The sequence below is a fragment of the Poecilia formosa genome, unplaced genomic scaffold, assembly GCF_000485575.1.
Source record: "Poecilia formosa unplaced genomic scaffold, Poecilia_formosa-5.1.2 Scaffold794, whole genome shotgun sequence".
Lineage (NCBI taxonomy): Eukaryota > Metazoa > Chordata > Actinopteri > Cyprinodontiformes > Poeciliidae > Poecilia > Poecilia formosa.
The window spans coordinates 62,837-75,512 of NW_006800733.1; the positions used below are offsets into that span (position 1 = coordinate 62,837).

The window sequence follows — 12,676 nt, forward strand, 5'->3', positions numbered from 1 at the left end:
AACTGTCAGAGCTCCAAAGAGGTGCAATGAAAAGACCAGTACCTAAGAAGTACAGCCAGATGCCCAGAGCAGACCCACCAAGGCTGGAGACTGAACAATACTGGAAAGGCATATGGGAAAGGGAGGCGTCCCACAACAGCAATGCACTCTTTCTTGGTCATTGTCCAAGAAAGAGTCTCGGGTATGAAAAACTGGACAGCACCAGTTTTTCATACCAGTTACTGTTGTAACTTGCCCCAGCCTGGATTCGAACCCCGGTCTCCCGGGTGGTAGACTGGTGTCTTACCCACTGTGCTATACAGTCAGCTATATGAATGAATGTGCTGGTCAACCCAGAAGCTGTGTGCAGGGAGTTTTCCAGAAATCAACATCATTGCCACAGTTTTGAGCGGGTCACACCCCAGACAGTTCTGACTGTTCCAGTAGACGAGCTAAATCCTACTCATGTTTGTCCATCCACTTATCACTGTCCCTGATCAGATCAATAACAATGGACTTAGTTAACCAGAGCTGGTTAACTGCACTGTTCTTCAACTGAGGAGAAGAATAGTGCAGAGGACCCACCTCTGGTTGGCACGGGTGCTGGTCATCCATAAGCCTCTATGAGTAATTTCAAGTGTATCTGTATAAAATATGAATTTCCCTCTTTGAATTTCATTTCTGAAATCAGTTGACTTTTTCCTATAAAAAAAACTCCTTATTTTTATGTAATATTTGATTTAATTTATTACAAGAAAATACTTCCATTCTGTTTTTGTTGTACAAACAAGTATTCTGACTGTCATGATTTTGTCTTGGAAGGTTTCCAAATATAGCTTGTGAGCTCCTGACCTCAGACGTGTCCATTATAAATGATAAGCTCGGTGGGGATGAATCTCTCCTTGAGACGCTCTACAAATTCCTGGATAACGAGCCGCCTCTTAATCCTTTACTCGCCAGCTTCTTCAGTAAAACCATTGGCAATCTGATTGCCAGGAAAACAGAACAGGTTCATTAAAAAAAAATCTAAGAATTCAGCTTAGAATCGATTGTTTTGGTCACCACGAAAATTCTAATAAATTTCCATTATGTTTTTTTCAGGTTATCACATTTTTAAAGAAAAAGGAAGGCTTTATTGGTTTGGTGCTTAAACACATTGATGCCTCTGCCATGATGGACTTGCTTCTTCGCCTTATCAGTTGTGTGGAACCTGCGCTTTTAAGGCAGGAAGTGCTTCATGTAAGTTACCAAAAAGTATTTGTTCTTTTCTCTTTTTAAACGCTTGCCATTTAAAAGTCTTCAGAACAATTTCTGAAAGCATTTTGTCCTTTTTCAGTGGCTAAATGAGGAAAAGCTGGTACAGAGACTCATAGAACTTATTCATACTGGCAATGATGAAGAAGTATGTCATCTCAGCTGGACCTACTCGGTTTTACTACCACTTAGTACTTTAGTATTAACTGAAACATTCCTCTCTGAAATGAATGAATTGTTTTTATTTTCAGAGACAATCAAATGCGTCCCAGACACTTTGTGATATCATCCGCCTTAGTCGAGATCAGGCCAATCAGATGCCTGATAATGTGGAGTGTGACCCACTATTGACTGTACTGGAGTCGTAAGTTTTGAATGACTGTTAGTTTCATAGAACAAAATCAACCATTGCAAGCACAAACAAACCAAAGTATGTCAATACTGATCTCCAGATATAAATTAAAAAGCCTGGGTATGATTATTCTCAGGAATCATAAAACATAAAAAAATTACTGGTAACATATCTCTCTGTGTGCCTTGAATCCTTTTTAGTGTCATTTTAAAAAGCTTGTTTACGGCAGGGGTGAAGGTAGGCAGGTACGGTCGGGTACTGTGTACCCTTAAAAGATTTAGCAGTACCTGCAAGAGAGAGGAGCGACTGTCTGCTGTAAAAGTGCACCCTTCAGCCGTGACTAATTAGTTTTTCAAGAACAATCTAAAACACGACTTGATCAGTTAATAAATAGATTTTTTTCCCCATTTCATATTATTTCTGAACTGTTCGTGCTTTACTAGAGCAGGGGTGCAATACATCGATTGCGGAAGGTTTTGAGTCTGTCATGATCCATGTATTTCTGTTTAGTTATTTTGGAATTTTCTGTGTTAGTCCTGTTTCCCTGAGTCTCTGTGTTGTCCTGTCAGCCCTTGATTGTTCCCAGGTGTGTGTCGTTCCCTTGATTACCCCGTGTGTATTTAAGTCCACCTGTTGTCTCTGTCTCTTGTCGGGTCCTTGTCAAACATACATCATATGTCATTTGTCTGCCTGCCATCACAGTAGAACTGTAAAGTCCTGTGTTGGTTTAGCTCTCTTTTTGAGTCCTTAGTTTTTCAGTTGCTTCCGGTAATTAGCTGTGTGCTAACTCTCTGCCGTGCTGCCTGTTCTGGACTGTTGAGCTTTCTTCAATAAATCTATCATCATCTTTATCACAACCTGGGTCTCTGCGTCTCTCATCACCACCTCGCAACCACCACACCTGACAGAGTCGATCTCGGCGGTAGGTGACAAACTAAACGCCACCAGGATGCTGAGACCAGCACAATCTCCTCTGACTCGCTTATCAAAACGTTCGTAACTTTATTAAAGAACAACAAAAAAATAATCAACAAAACGTATTCAAATTAATGACCCAATAAAAATAATATTCTCTGTAATTATTGTTTCAACAAGGTGTGCAATGCTGTGCGTTTCGCTTCCATTACCTAAATAACTAGCAGAGCAGGAGTTTAAAATTAACTAACCAACAACCCCTGCATTCATGGAAGCACTTATTAATAATCGCAAAATAAATATCAAGCCTGAAAACCTGATATCATAACAGATTGAACGTTATGTTTTTAACGTAATCTTTGCTCCACTTGCGGGGGGAGAGGGGGGGCAGGCGGTTGCCACGGCAACGGGTGTGCTTCAATGACAAAGAGAGAGAGAGAGTAAAAAGGTGGTTTTGAGTTGATCACCTGTTCAGGTTGTTTTACCTTTGTTTACCTTTGCTGTGGCGCTTTACAGCCACTGAACGTTTCTGAACATTCAGTTCAGAAACGTCGAGTATACGTCGTCACAGACAAACGACGTATACTCGTTTGTCTGTGAGTATACGTCATTTACAACAAACATCAAACACGGTAAATATGTTTAAGTATTTAACAAACAAATGGCTTCTACTGTGATAATTATGTGAAATTAAAAATTAGTTGTCTAAAAAAATAGTTTGGTGCTCTCTGGCATCTTGCTTTGAGCTCGGAGTCTGAGAGGCTTTTCCTTTATCAAACTATTTTTTTTCCTCCCATTTAGTGGAAATATTAATGTTGATGAGACTTTCTCCAAAATAACAACTTTTTTCAGCCTTTACAGCTCCACTGTTGAAAATGAGGCTCTAACATTCACAAATGACATTGAAATAAAATCCAGTTCAACGTCTGGTTTGAGGTGATTCCTCTGGAACCTGTTGGAGGAAAATATCCCAAGTTCAGAAGATGAGCTTTTAACCTAACAGAGCTCTGTGGTTCCTCCTATCAGTATGAGAGTCAGGGTGAGGAGGCGCCATGTTAGGAAGAGAAGTGGAAGCTGCAGGATCTTCAGAACAAACAGGTCATGATGCTAGGCTACTGATTATCCCTCTGTCTGGACACAGGATCAATAGAACCAGTTTAAAAGCTAAAATGAATGGTTATATGCCAGACATGGAAAACTGGGATCCACTCCATGCCATGATGTTCAGAATTTAGGTTTCATTGCATCTCAAGGTGTCAACATTGCAGCCAGTGGGCTGAGAGAAATTCAGCTTTATTTTGTAGCAATTCAAAAGCTACCCAGCTTTTATCGCTTCGCAAACACACACACACACACGTTTGTGTTGCTATCTTTGTGGGGACTTTCCATTGACTTCCATTAATTTCTACAGCCTAAACCTGACCTTTACCCTTTTCCTAACCCTAACCATCACATACCTAACCCTAACCAAAACTCAATTCATACCTTAGTCCTAACTCTGACCCCTGACCCAAAAACAGCGTTTCCCCTCGTGGGGACCAGGCTCCAGTCCCCACGAGGAGCAATTGGTCCCCACAACATAGTATATGTCAGGAAAATCGTCCCCACAAGGTATTACAAACAAACGCACACACACACACATACACACGCGTCATAGTACCCCCAAGAACTTAAAACTACTTTCACCCCTGCTTTACGGTATACTTATAGCTACAGATGTAAAAGGAAGGGTAAAGTTAATTCTCTAAGTGAAGCCTGTTGAACAGTAGTTTTTCTTCAGATAATTCTTATGTATTTATATCAGAATAGTTCCTTATGCTACAGGAACCGATGAAAGACTTGTGCTGTATGCTTGCTTTTTTTTGCCTGCTATTTCCATGTTTTCCAGGCAGGAAACTGTAACAGGGCTTCTCAAGAATATGTTTGAGGGGGAGAAGAGTGAGGCCTCCATTGTTAATGGAACTCAAGTGCTACTTACCTTATTGGAGACCAGAAGGTCTGGGTGAGTACTACGTCCATTCCCATCAAGCAGCCATGAGATTATTATCCACCTCTTGTTTAGTGGTACCCTTTTTTGCTACCAAACCAGACTTGACCAGCTATGTCTTTGAAATTATGCTCTATTACTCAGCTGTCAGGATTAGATATTTTATCAGTTGAAAGTTAAAAGGAAGAGAATTATTTGTCCCCACATCTCACACGTTAGATTACACGGCGCAAAATTTAAAGTCCAGGTTAATGCCTTGAAGCTGCAATACATGTACTTTTAAAACTGCAAAATATAACTTTTATACAAATAAGATTTATTTATTACATATTTGTTAAAACTGTCACCATATCATGACAGTGTAACATGAGATAGATAATTTGTGAAAAAAAAAATCGATCTCTGCCTTTTCCCAGTACTACTATTGCTGTCTGCAGAAATATACCACTCCTTGTCAAAAACTACCAATCAGATCCAGAAGGAAGGCATTAGGGATGCCAACCTCCTTAATGTACGTGCTGCCCAATGTGCTAATGGCGGAGAAACATCTTACTGTTCCAGAAAAACTGTGCAGTGTGTACACAATCATGATTGACAGCACTAAGATCTGGGGTGGAAACTAGCACCAGCCCCACTGGCCAAATGTGGGTAAAAATATGAAGTGGCTTGTGAATTTGAGCAGTGCACCCGCCACTGTGTCAGTTTGACAATTTGAACAGAAAAAAAACCCTGTGTTCAGTTTGAACTCCCATTCAGGGGAGGAGTGGCCGTCTGGCATTTAGACTGATACACATATATGGGGCCGCTCATGGCTGTCATATTTTAACAAAGAAGTATATTAAAATATATTTTTATCAACCACAACAGCCTGCTGGTTGATTTTATTGATGGACATTGGGCCTTACCCAGTGAAACCTCTCAGTCCTCCATGGCCCGCCTCTCTCTTCTCTTGCAAAGTTTTAGTTAACTAGACTTTGAGAGAAGTGAGCGAATTCCTGACAAGCCGGTCAGCAAAACTGCAACACCAAAAGCTAAAAAGCACCTAAGCCCACTCAGAAAAATGTGTTAAACTAACTGATGTGTTTACCACACAAACTGACTGCTGGGGCATATCCAAGAGCAGAGAAGGAGGGGGAATTAGTAATTCAGGGGATTTGTTGTTATCGCAGGAGGATGATGAGAGAGCTATGACCAGGGACAGATTAAGGAAGAGGTCAGATTAGCTGCTGCCAGCCTATGCTTTATTACCGTATTTTCCGCACTATAAGGCACACCGGATTATAAGGCGCACCTTCAATGAATGGCCTATTTTAAAACTTTTTCCATATATCATATATAAGGCGCACCGCATTATAAGGCACATAGAATAGACGCCACAGTAGAGACTGGAGTTACGTTATGCATCCACTAGATGGAGCTGCACTAAAGGGAATGTCAACAAAACAGTCCGACTCCGGTCAGCGAGGAGAGTCTTCCGCGACTGGGCCGGTGCGTGGCCAGACGATGATCACCCTTCTCCGTTCGCGCACAGCATGTTTTTGGAGAACGTGGTGTTAAATGACCTGCAGATGACCTGATTCTAGACCAAGGGTGGGCAACTCCAGGCCTCGAGGGCCGGTCTCCTGCAACTTTAAGATGTGTCTCAACTTCAACACACCCGAGTCAAATAATGAGGTCAATAGCAGGACTCTGGAGAACCTGACTGCACGTTGGAGGTGATTCAGCTATTGGATTCAAGTGTGTTGGACCAGGGAGACATCTAAGAGTTGCAGGACACCGGCCCCCCAGGACCAGGATTGCCCACCCCTGTTCTAGACGGTCGGTAGGTAGATAGGTCAGTCAAACTTTATTAATAGATTACAAACCAGCATTCTGACAAGTATCCCAGCATGCACCACGCGCTTCTTCTTCTACGGGTGAAAATGAAGTCGGCAGCTGCTTACTGTAGTTGCTAGACCTGTTGTGGCTCAATATTGATCCATACATAAGGCGCACCGGATTATAAGGCGCACTGTCGGCTTTTGAGGAAATGGAAGGTTTTTAGGTGCGCCTTATAGTGCGGAAAATACGGCAAGTTAAATTAGTCTGTATTGGTTTAGTGTCAGTAAACCGGTTTTCTTAGAGTTAAGAATAAATCATGTTTAATATCATTTGTTTGTACTGATAGGGTTTGTAAATAAAAGAAAAAAGAAAAAAATAGTGGCTGGTGAAATATCTGAGTAGCTGATAATTTTTTTTTTTTTTGATTTCCATTCTTGACTCAGACCCTCCTCCTGGCTCTGATTGGTTGTTTTTAGATGGCACTGGGAGAAGGCAGTGGAGCTTGATTTTTATTTTTTATTTTTTTTCTTCACAGATTGTGTCTCATGCAATACTGTCATGATATAGTGATAGCTTGAACAAATATGTAAAAATATATTTTATAAGTTACATACTTGCAGTTTAAACTAATCGCACTGAAAGCAGGCACTACCATAAAGTACCTGTAGGAATCCACCAGGTTGTGCTGCTGCACCTTTTGTGTCATCTGTGTTTGGCGTTAAAGAGCCTGAACTCTTTTACACCAAACACAGAGAAGTGTTTGGCGTAACAATTAATAAAAGAAGTCAACTCACCAACAATACGTCAGAGTTATACAGTGACATTGGTTTCAATTTGTTTTACTTTTGATATGTTGGTACACATTATTGTGAGCACGTGTGAATCACCAAAAGGAACAATGAATAAGTTCTTTTAATAAGATATTTTCTGAACTGGTAACTGGTGTTTGTCAAAGCAATTCCCAAATACATTCAAAGAGTCACTTTTTCCCAGAATCCTACATTTCACTATATGTTCTCCCAACTGAAGGAATGTAATGTGATGTGATAAAATGGTATATATTTTTTTTCTGTTTCACTTTGATGACCAGTAAGTGTATGTGCATCTACTATTTTCCATTTATTGATTCCATCCCTCACTGGCTGAATATCCGGTGCATTTTTTTATACTCTCCTCCGCTGTTGTATTTCAAGTTTACAAAAGAAATGAACTTCCATCAGACATTTAGAGCCAGTCACCTCTGCTAAACATCAGTGTTTTTACATGTTTTCCATTCAAATACAGAAAGCTGTTGAACTTATTTGCAATACTTCATTAAATGTAGTCTATGGGGGAATTTTTCTACCATAATTTGAGAGCACACATTTTCAGTCTGGATTACTTGTCTTTTGTTCTCAAAACTTTTAATACTTTTACTTACATTTTCATTTTGAAAGCAGGATTAATGTCTTTCTTCTCAAAACTAGTAATGTTTGTTCTCCTGACGCTCTTGTAGAACTCTCTGTTTGCTTACAAAATATTTTCTGCTTGCTTTTGGAACAAAAAAAATACACCGTCGCCTGGCAACCTCTCAGCCAGTAGAATGAAATTGTTGTACTGGGTGAGTTTGTTCTTTCTTGCGACCATGCCTGAGTGGCTACTAATGTTGTAATACTCGAGACTGGTCTCAAGACCACTTTCTGATGGTCTCGTCTCGGACTCGACCACATTTAGTCTCAGTCTTATCTCAGTCTCTGTCGTTGAGGACTCGGGACTTTATTTCAAAGATCGGTCAAGATCACAACTTTAAAATTATCACTTAACTGCCAGCATATTGTCCAGTTTATTTGTTAACATCTATGCAAAACATACTAATTAAAAACAAGCAATAACGTGACTTACTAATTGTGTTTCTGTTATCGCTGTCACACGTCGCTTCCCCCTTTCACTCACAGCCGGCGCTCCAAGACATGCGCAGATGTTGTCTCTGAGCGGCAGATGTCTGTCTAATCATCAGCGATAGAATCCTGCTATATAAATCATAAGATATGGCGATATGTAAATTCAGCAGCTCTTTGCTTTTACAGATAGTGGGGACTACGTTTAACTTTTATCGTAACTTAGAAAAGAAGCTCAAAGAAAGGTAAGCTATGTAGTCGTGATGTTAACAAAGCTAGCTGTCCAGGGACAAATTGTATGAAAAAAAGCTGTCACTCACTGCACTGGTGTTGACTGACGTGTTGCATATATGGGACAATGCTGTGACCAAAGTCTGCAGTACAGTGATGTGACATTCCCAAATATCCAATTCTTCTGAACGGCTCTTTACTAAGAAGATAGGACTGGACCCTCACTGAGAGTTGTTCTTTGTTCTTGTAGTGCTCTGTGTACACTGAAGTTATTATTTTATTTAATTATATACATTGATATTTATTTAATTAGTGAATGTATAAAACACAAGAACAGAAGAGCACACAGAGCATACTCATTGCTCTTTGATTGTTTTCGTCACGTGTCATGGTGGCAGATATTACAGCACTGTGCTGCCTGGCTTATTGCAGTGGGAAAGGGAGTGAGAACAGTCAGTGCCTTGTGCTTGGCTACTTCTTGCTTGTTAATCCTTGGTCAGTGTTCATAGTTGAGCATTGTTTGCCATTGGGGCATTGCCTTAATTGCTATTGCCTTAATGGTGTGGACAGTGCTGTTATCCTTTTAGAGATGGCACGAGACCTCCGGATTGTGGCACAGAGATGGAAGCAAAGCAGAATGAAGAAGAGTTTGAATTGATAATGATATTGGTTAAATTAATTTCAGTTCAAAGTGTTTAATATCTAGGTGTTTTTATGGGAATGTGGATCTCGGATTCATTTAAGAAGCAATTTTTATCATATTTCACATTTTGTTATGTAGGGTGCTGGTCTTGTTTTTTGACTCGGTCTCTGTCTTGGTCTCGACTTGGTCTTGGACCCTAAAAGTCTTGGTCTTATCTCTGTCTCCATACACTGTGGTCTTGGTCTTGACTTGGTCTCGGGTTAGGTGGTCTTGACTGCAACACTAGTGGCTACTATCAATTGTAGCAACCTGCGCCAACCACTGGATGTAGGGAGAAACAAAGACCTCAGCTTTCTGCTTTGTGTTACACTAAACATCTGCCAGCTTCTGATCACTAACAGCCTTCTGATCAACAGTGTTACAACATAGTCACGACATGATATCTATACAGATCTATATTTATCCACATATAAATATAGTGTATTTATATGTATTTATTTATATAGATATAAATATATTTATCTATTTAGATAAATAGGTATATCTTTAGATACATCTAAATATATATATTTAGATAGGTAGCTATCATGTCGTGACTATGTTGTAACACGGTTGCTCAGAAGGCTGTTAGTGATCAGAAACTAGCGGATGTTTTAGTGTAACACGGAGCAGAAAGCTGAGGTCGTTGTTTCCCCTACATCCAGTCGGTGGCGGAGGTTGCTATAATTGATAGTTGCCACACAAACGCACCCAGTACAACACTTTCATTCTATTGGCTGAGATGCTGCCAGATGATGGTGCAATTTTGTTCCAAACGCAAGCAGAGAATGTTTTGTAAGTGAGCAGAGTTCTGCTACAAGAGTGTGAGAAGAAAGGTTTGAGAACAGAGATTACAAGTTTTAAGAAGAAAGACATTTAATCCTGCTTTCAAACTGAAAATGTGTGCTCTTGAATTATGGCAGAAAAATTCCCTCATAGTAGTCCCAAACTTCTGCTTTCAGTATTTTCAGAGAACATTTTCTTCAAAGCCTTTTCAGAGAAACGAAAACAAGCCTGCTTTAATTTTAAATGCATGTGGTGACATTAACTGATTTTGTATTTCTTCTATTTTTGTTTCTTCAAGGTTGGAAGGGTTAATGGAACTGTATTCTCAGGGTTACGAAAGGTCTTACACTGTCAACAGCAGTATTTTAAATGCCATTGAGCCCCATTTAAAAGACTTCCAGCAGCTTCTTCTGGATCCCCCTAAGGTAAAGAGAACAATTACAGCTCCATCTGAAAAAAAATTGGATTGTCATGAAACAGTTCAATATTTTTTTTTTGTATTTCAGAACGTGAAATTCATATCTTGTATAGACTCATTAAACGCAGAAGGAAATATTTCAGGCCTTTATGTCTTGGAATTGTAGATGATTATGGCTAGTAGACATTGAAAACCTAAACTTTGCTACCTTAGAGAATATAAATATTACATAGTCAGTAACAAAGATTTTTTTTAATCAATAAATTCCATGTCATTGTTTGGAAGACTGGTGACTTCAGTTGTCCAATAGACAGTCATTGACTCCCTCCACAGGAGTGGGAATCCACAGCAGGTCCTTTTTAAAGATGCTGATTGTTTATAAAGTGCTTAATGGTTACACATTCTGAATCATTAAGCAGATCAGTGGAAAATTGAGTTGAAGAAAACAGTATGGTAGAAAAAAAAGGATCAGCAGCACCACGGGTAACCACAGATATGCTGCAGTGTCAAGCAGAATTTATTTAATAATTGAAGTGGAGCTCCTCAAAGAGTGGCCCAAGATTGGAGTTAGAACATCAAGATGCACTACGTACACATGGGCTACGACTGTTGCATTCCTCATATCAAGCCAGTCCTGAACCAGAGACAAAGTCAGAAGCATCTTACCTGGGCCAAGGAGACAAATAAATGGTCAGAACTGTGGACAAATGGTTCTGTTTTCACATGAAAGTCTCTTGAAGTTTATATTTAATTTGGAAATCTAGGTCCCAGAGACTGGAGGAAGAGTGTAGAGGACCAGAAACTAGGTTGCTGAAGTCCAGAATGAGGTTTCAATCAGTGATGGTTTGAGGCATCATGTCATCTGCTGGTTCTGGTCCACGGGGTTTGCTGAAGTCCATTAAATCATCTACCAGGAAATTTCTTAGTAAAGAATTTGTCATATTTCCTTCCTAGAGATGCTAATTTTATTTCCCAGTAGGACTTGGCACCAGCCCACACTGCCAAGTACTGCTGGAAAGCTGGTCCAATGATTATGGTGTTCCTGTTCATGACTTACCAACCCTAAAGAAGTTGGTAATCTGTGGAGTATTGTCAAGAGAAGGATGAGAGACATCAGAACCAAGAAGGCAAATTACCTGACGGTGGTTACCAAAACATCCTGGGCCATTACACCTCAGCAGATCTACAGGATGATCACCTTCATGCCATGCTGCATTGAAGAAGTAATTCATGCAAGAGGAATCCCAACCAAGGCTGCACAGTGGCGCAGTTGGTAGAGCTGTTGCCTTGCAGCAAGAAGGTTCTGGGTTCCATTCCCGGCCCCGGTCTTTCTGCATGGAGTTTGCATGTTCTCCCTGTGCATGTGTGGGTTTTCTCCGAGTACTCTGATTTCCTCCCACAGTCCAAAAACATGTGACTGTCAGGTTAATTGGCCTCTCCAAATTGCCCCTAGGTGTGAGTGTTTGTGTGCATGGTTGTGTGTCTCTGTGTTGCCCTGTGACAGACTGGCGACCTGTCCAGGGTGTACCTTGCCTCTCGCCCGGAATGTTAGCTGGAGATAGGCACCAGCAACCCTCCCGACCCCACTAAGGGACAAGGGTGTAAAGAAAATGGCTGGATGGAATCCCAACCAAGTATTAATAACGTAGAAACCTGATGTTCATGTTCTTGATTTTCTGAGATTCTGAATTTTATAGTAATAAAAAATACATTAAATAGATGCTTGAAATTTTTGCACTCCGTGAATGAATCTATACGAGTATCACATTCTAAAATGGGCGACAAAAATATTGAACTTTTTCAGGACAATCTAAGTTTTTTAGATGTACCTGTAGACACAAGCACATTAAGCTCCAGCCAGTCAAGCTGAATATCAATGTTTTTACAGGTTATGCCTTAAATAAGTTGGTCTGCCAAACTTGGTAGCAACATTTAACTAAAGGAATCGCAGACAACTATTTCAATCTTTCTTTAGTCTACGGCCTATCAGCTGCACTAAGACTGTTGCACAATTTTAGTCTAGATTGAAATAAATAAGTATCCTTTATAAGTTTAAACCAGTTTTGATTTTTGTCTCCACAGAAAAGTGCAATATTGATGACTGTTGGCATTCTGGAGCAGCCCCTGGGGAATGCCCGCCTTCATGTGGCCCGGCTGGTGGCTGCCCTGCTGCAGACCAGTGCACCCAGCATCTGTCGAGAGCTCTGCAATCTTGCCACCATGGACCTACTACTGGTAGGCCACACTTTACACTGCAACTTTTCATGATAAATGAAATGCCTTAGCACTGGTCATTTCCAGTAGTTAATGCTTAGCTGTCTGCACTTTTTGATCATGTAGCAGATTAACTTGGATGGTTTTTGCTTCTTGGATA

The 12,676-nt window shown here is 40.3% G+C and overlaps 1 protein-coding gene and 1 long non-coding RNA gene across 4 annotated transcripts in view; one reads left to right on the forward strand and one right to left on the reverse strand.

The window, feature by feature from the left end:
• The window catches only part of LOC107834842 (uncharacterized), a 41,151-nt gene that overhangs the window by 16,579 nt on the left and 11,896 nt on the right, over positions 1-12,676 (reverse strand). Inside the window, exons 3-4 of the long non-coding RNA XR_001660665.1 lie at positions 9,343-9,351; positions 92-146 (exon numbers count right to left, since the gene is read on the reverse strand). This is a non-coding gene — a long non-coding RNA (uncharacterized LOC107834842). The remainder of the gene's footprint in view (positions 1-91; positions 147-9,342; positions 9,352-12,676) is intronic.
• ppp6r2a (protein phosphatase 6, regulatory subunit 2a) overlaps positions 1-12,676 on the forward strand; it is a 45,266-nt gene that overhangs the window by 16,247 nt on the left and 16,343 nt on the right. For all 3 annotated transcript variants that reach the window (XM_016666775.1, XM_007543287.2, XM_016666774.1), the window contains 7 exons: positions 802-988; positions 1,081-1,218; positions 1,316-1,381; positions 1,485-1,597; positions 4,389-4,502; positions 10,183-10,309; positions 12,385-12,537. In XM_016666775.1, coding sequence (XP_016522261.1) covers positions 802-988; positions 1,081-1,218; positions 1,316-1,381; positions 1,485-1,597; positions 4,389-4,502; positions 10,183-10,309; positions 12,385-12,537 — 898 coding nt within the window. The remainder of the gene's footprint in view (positions 1-801; positions 989-1,080; positions 1,219-1,315; positions 1,382-1,484; positions 1,598-4,388; positions 4,503-10,182; positions 10,310-12,384; positions 12,538-12,676) is intronic.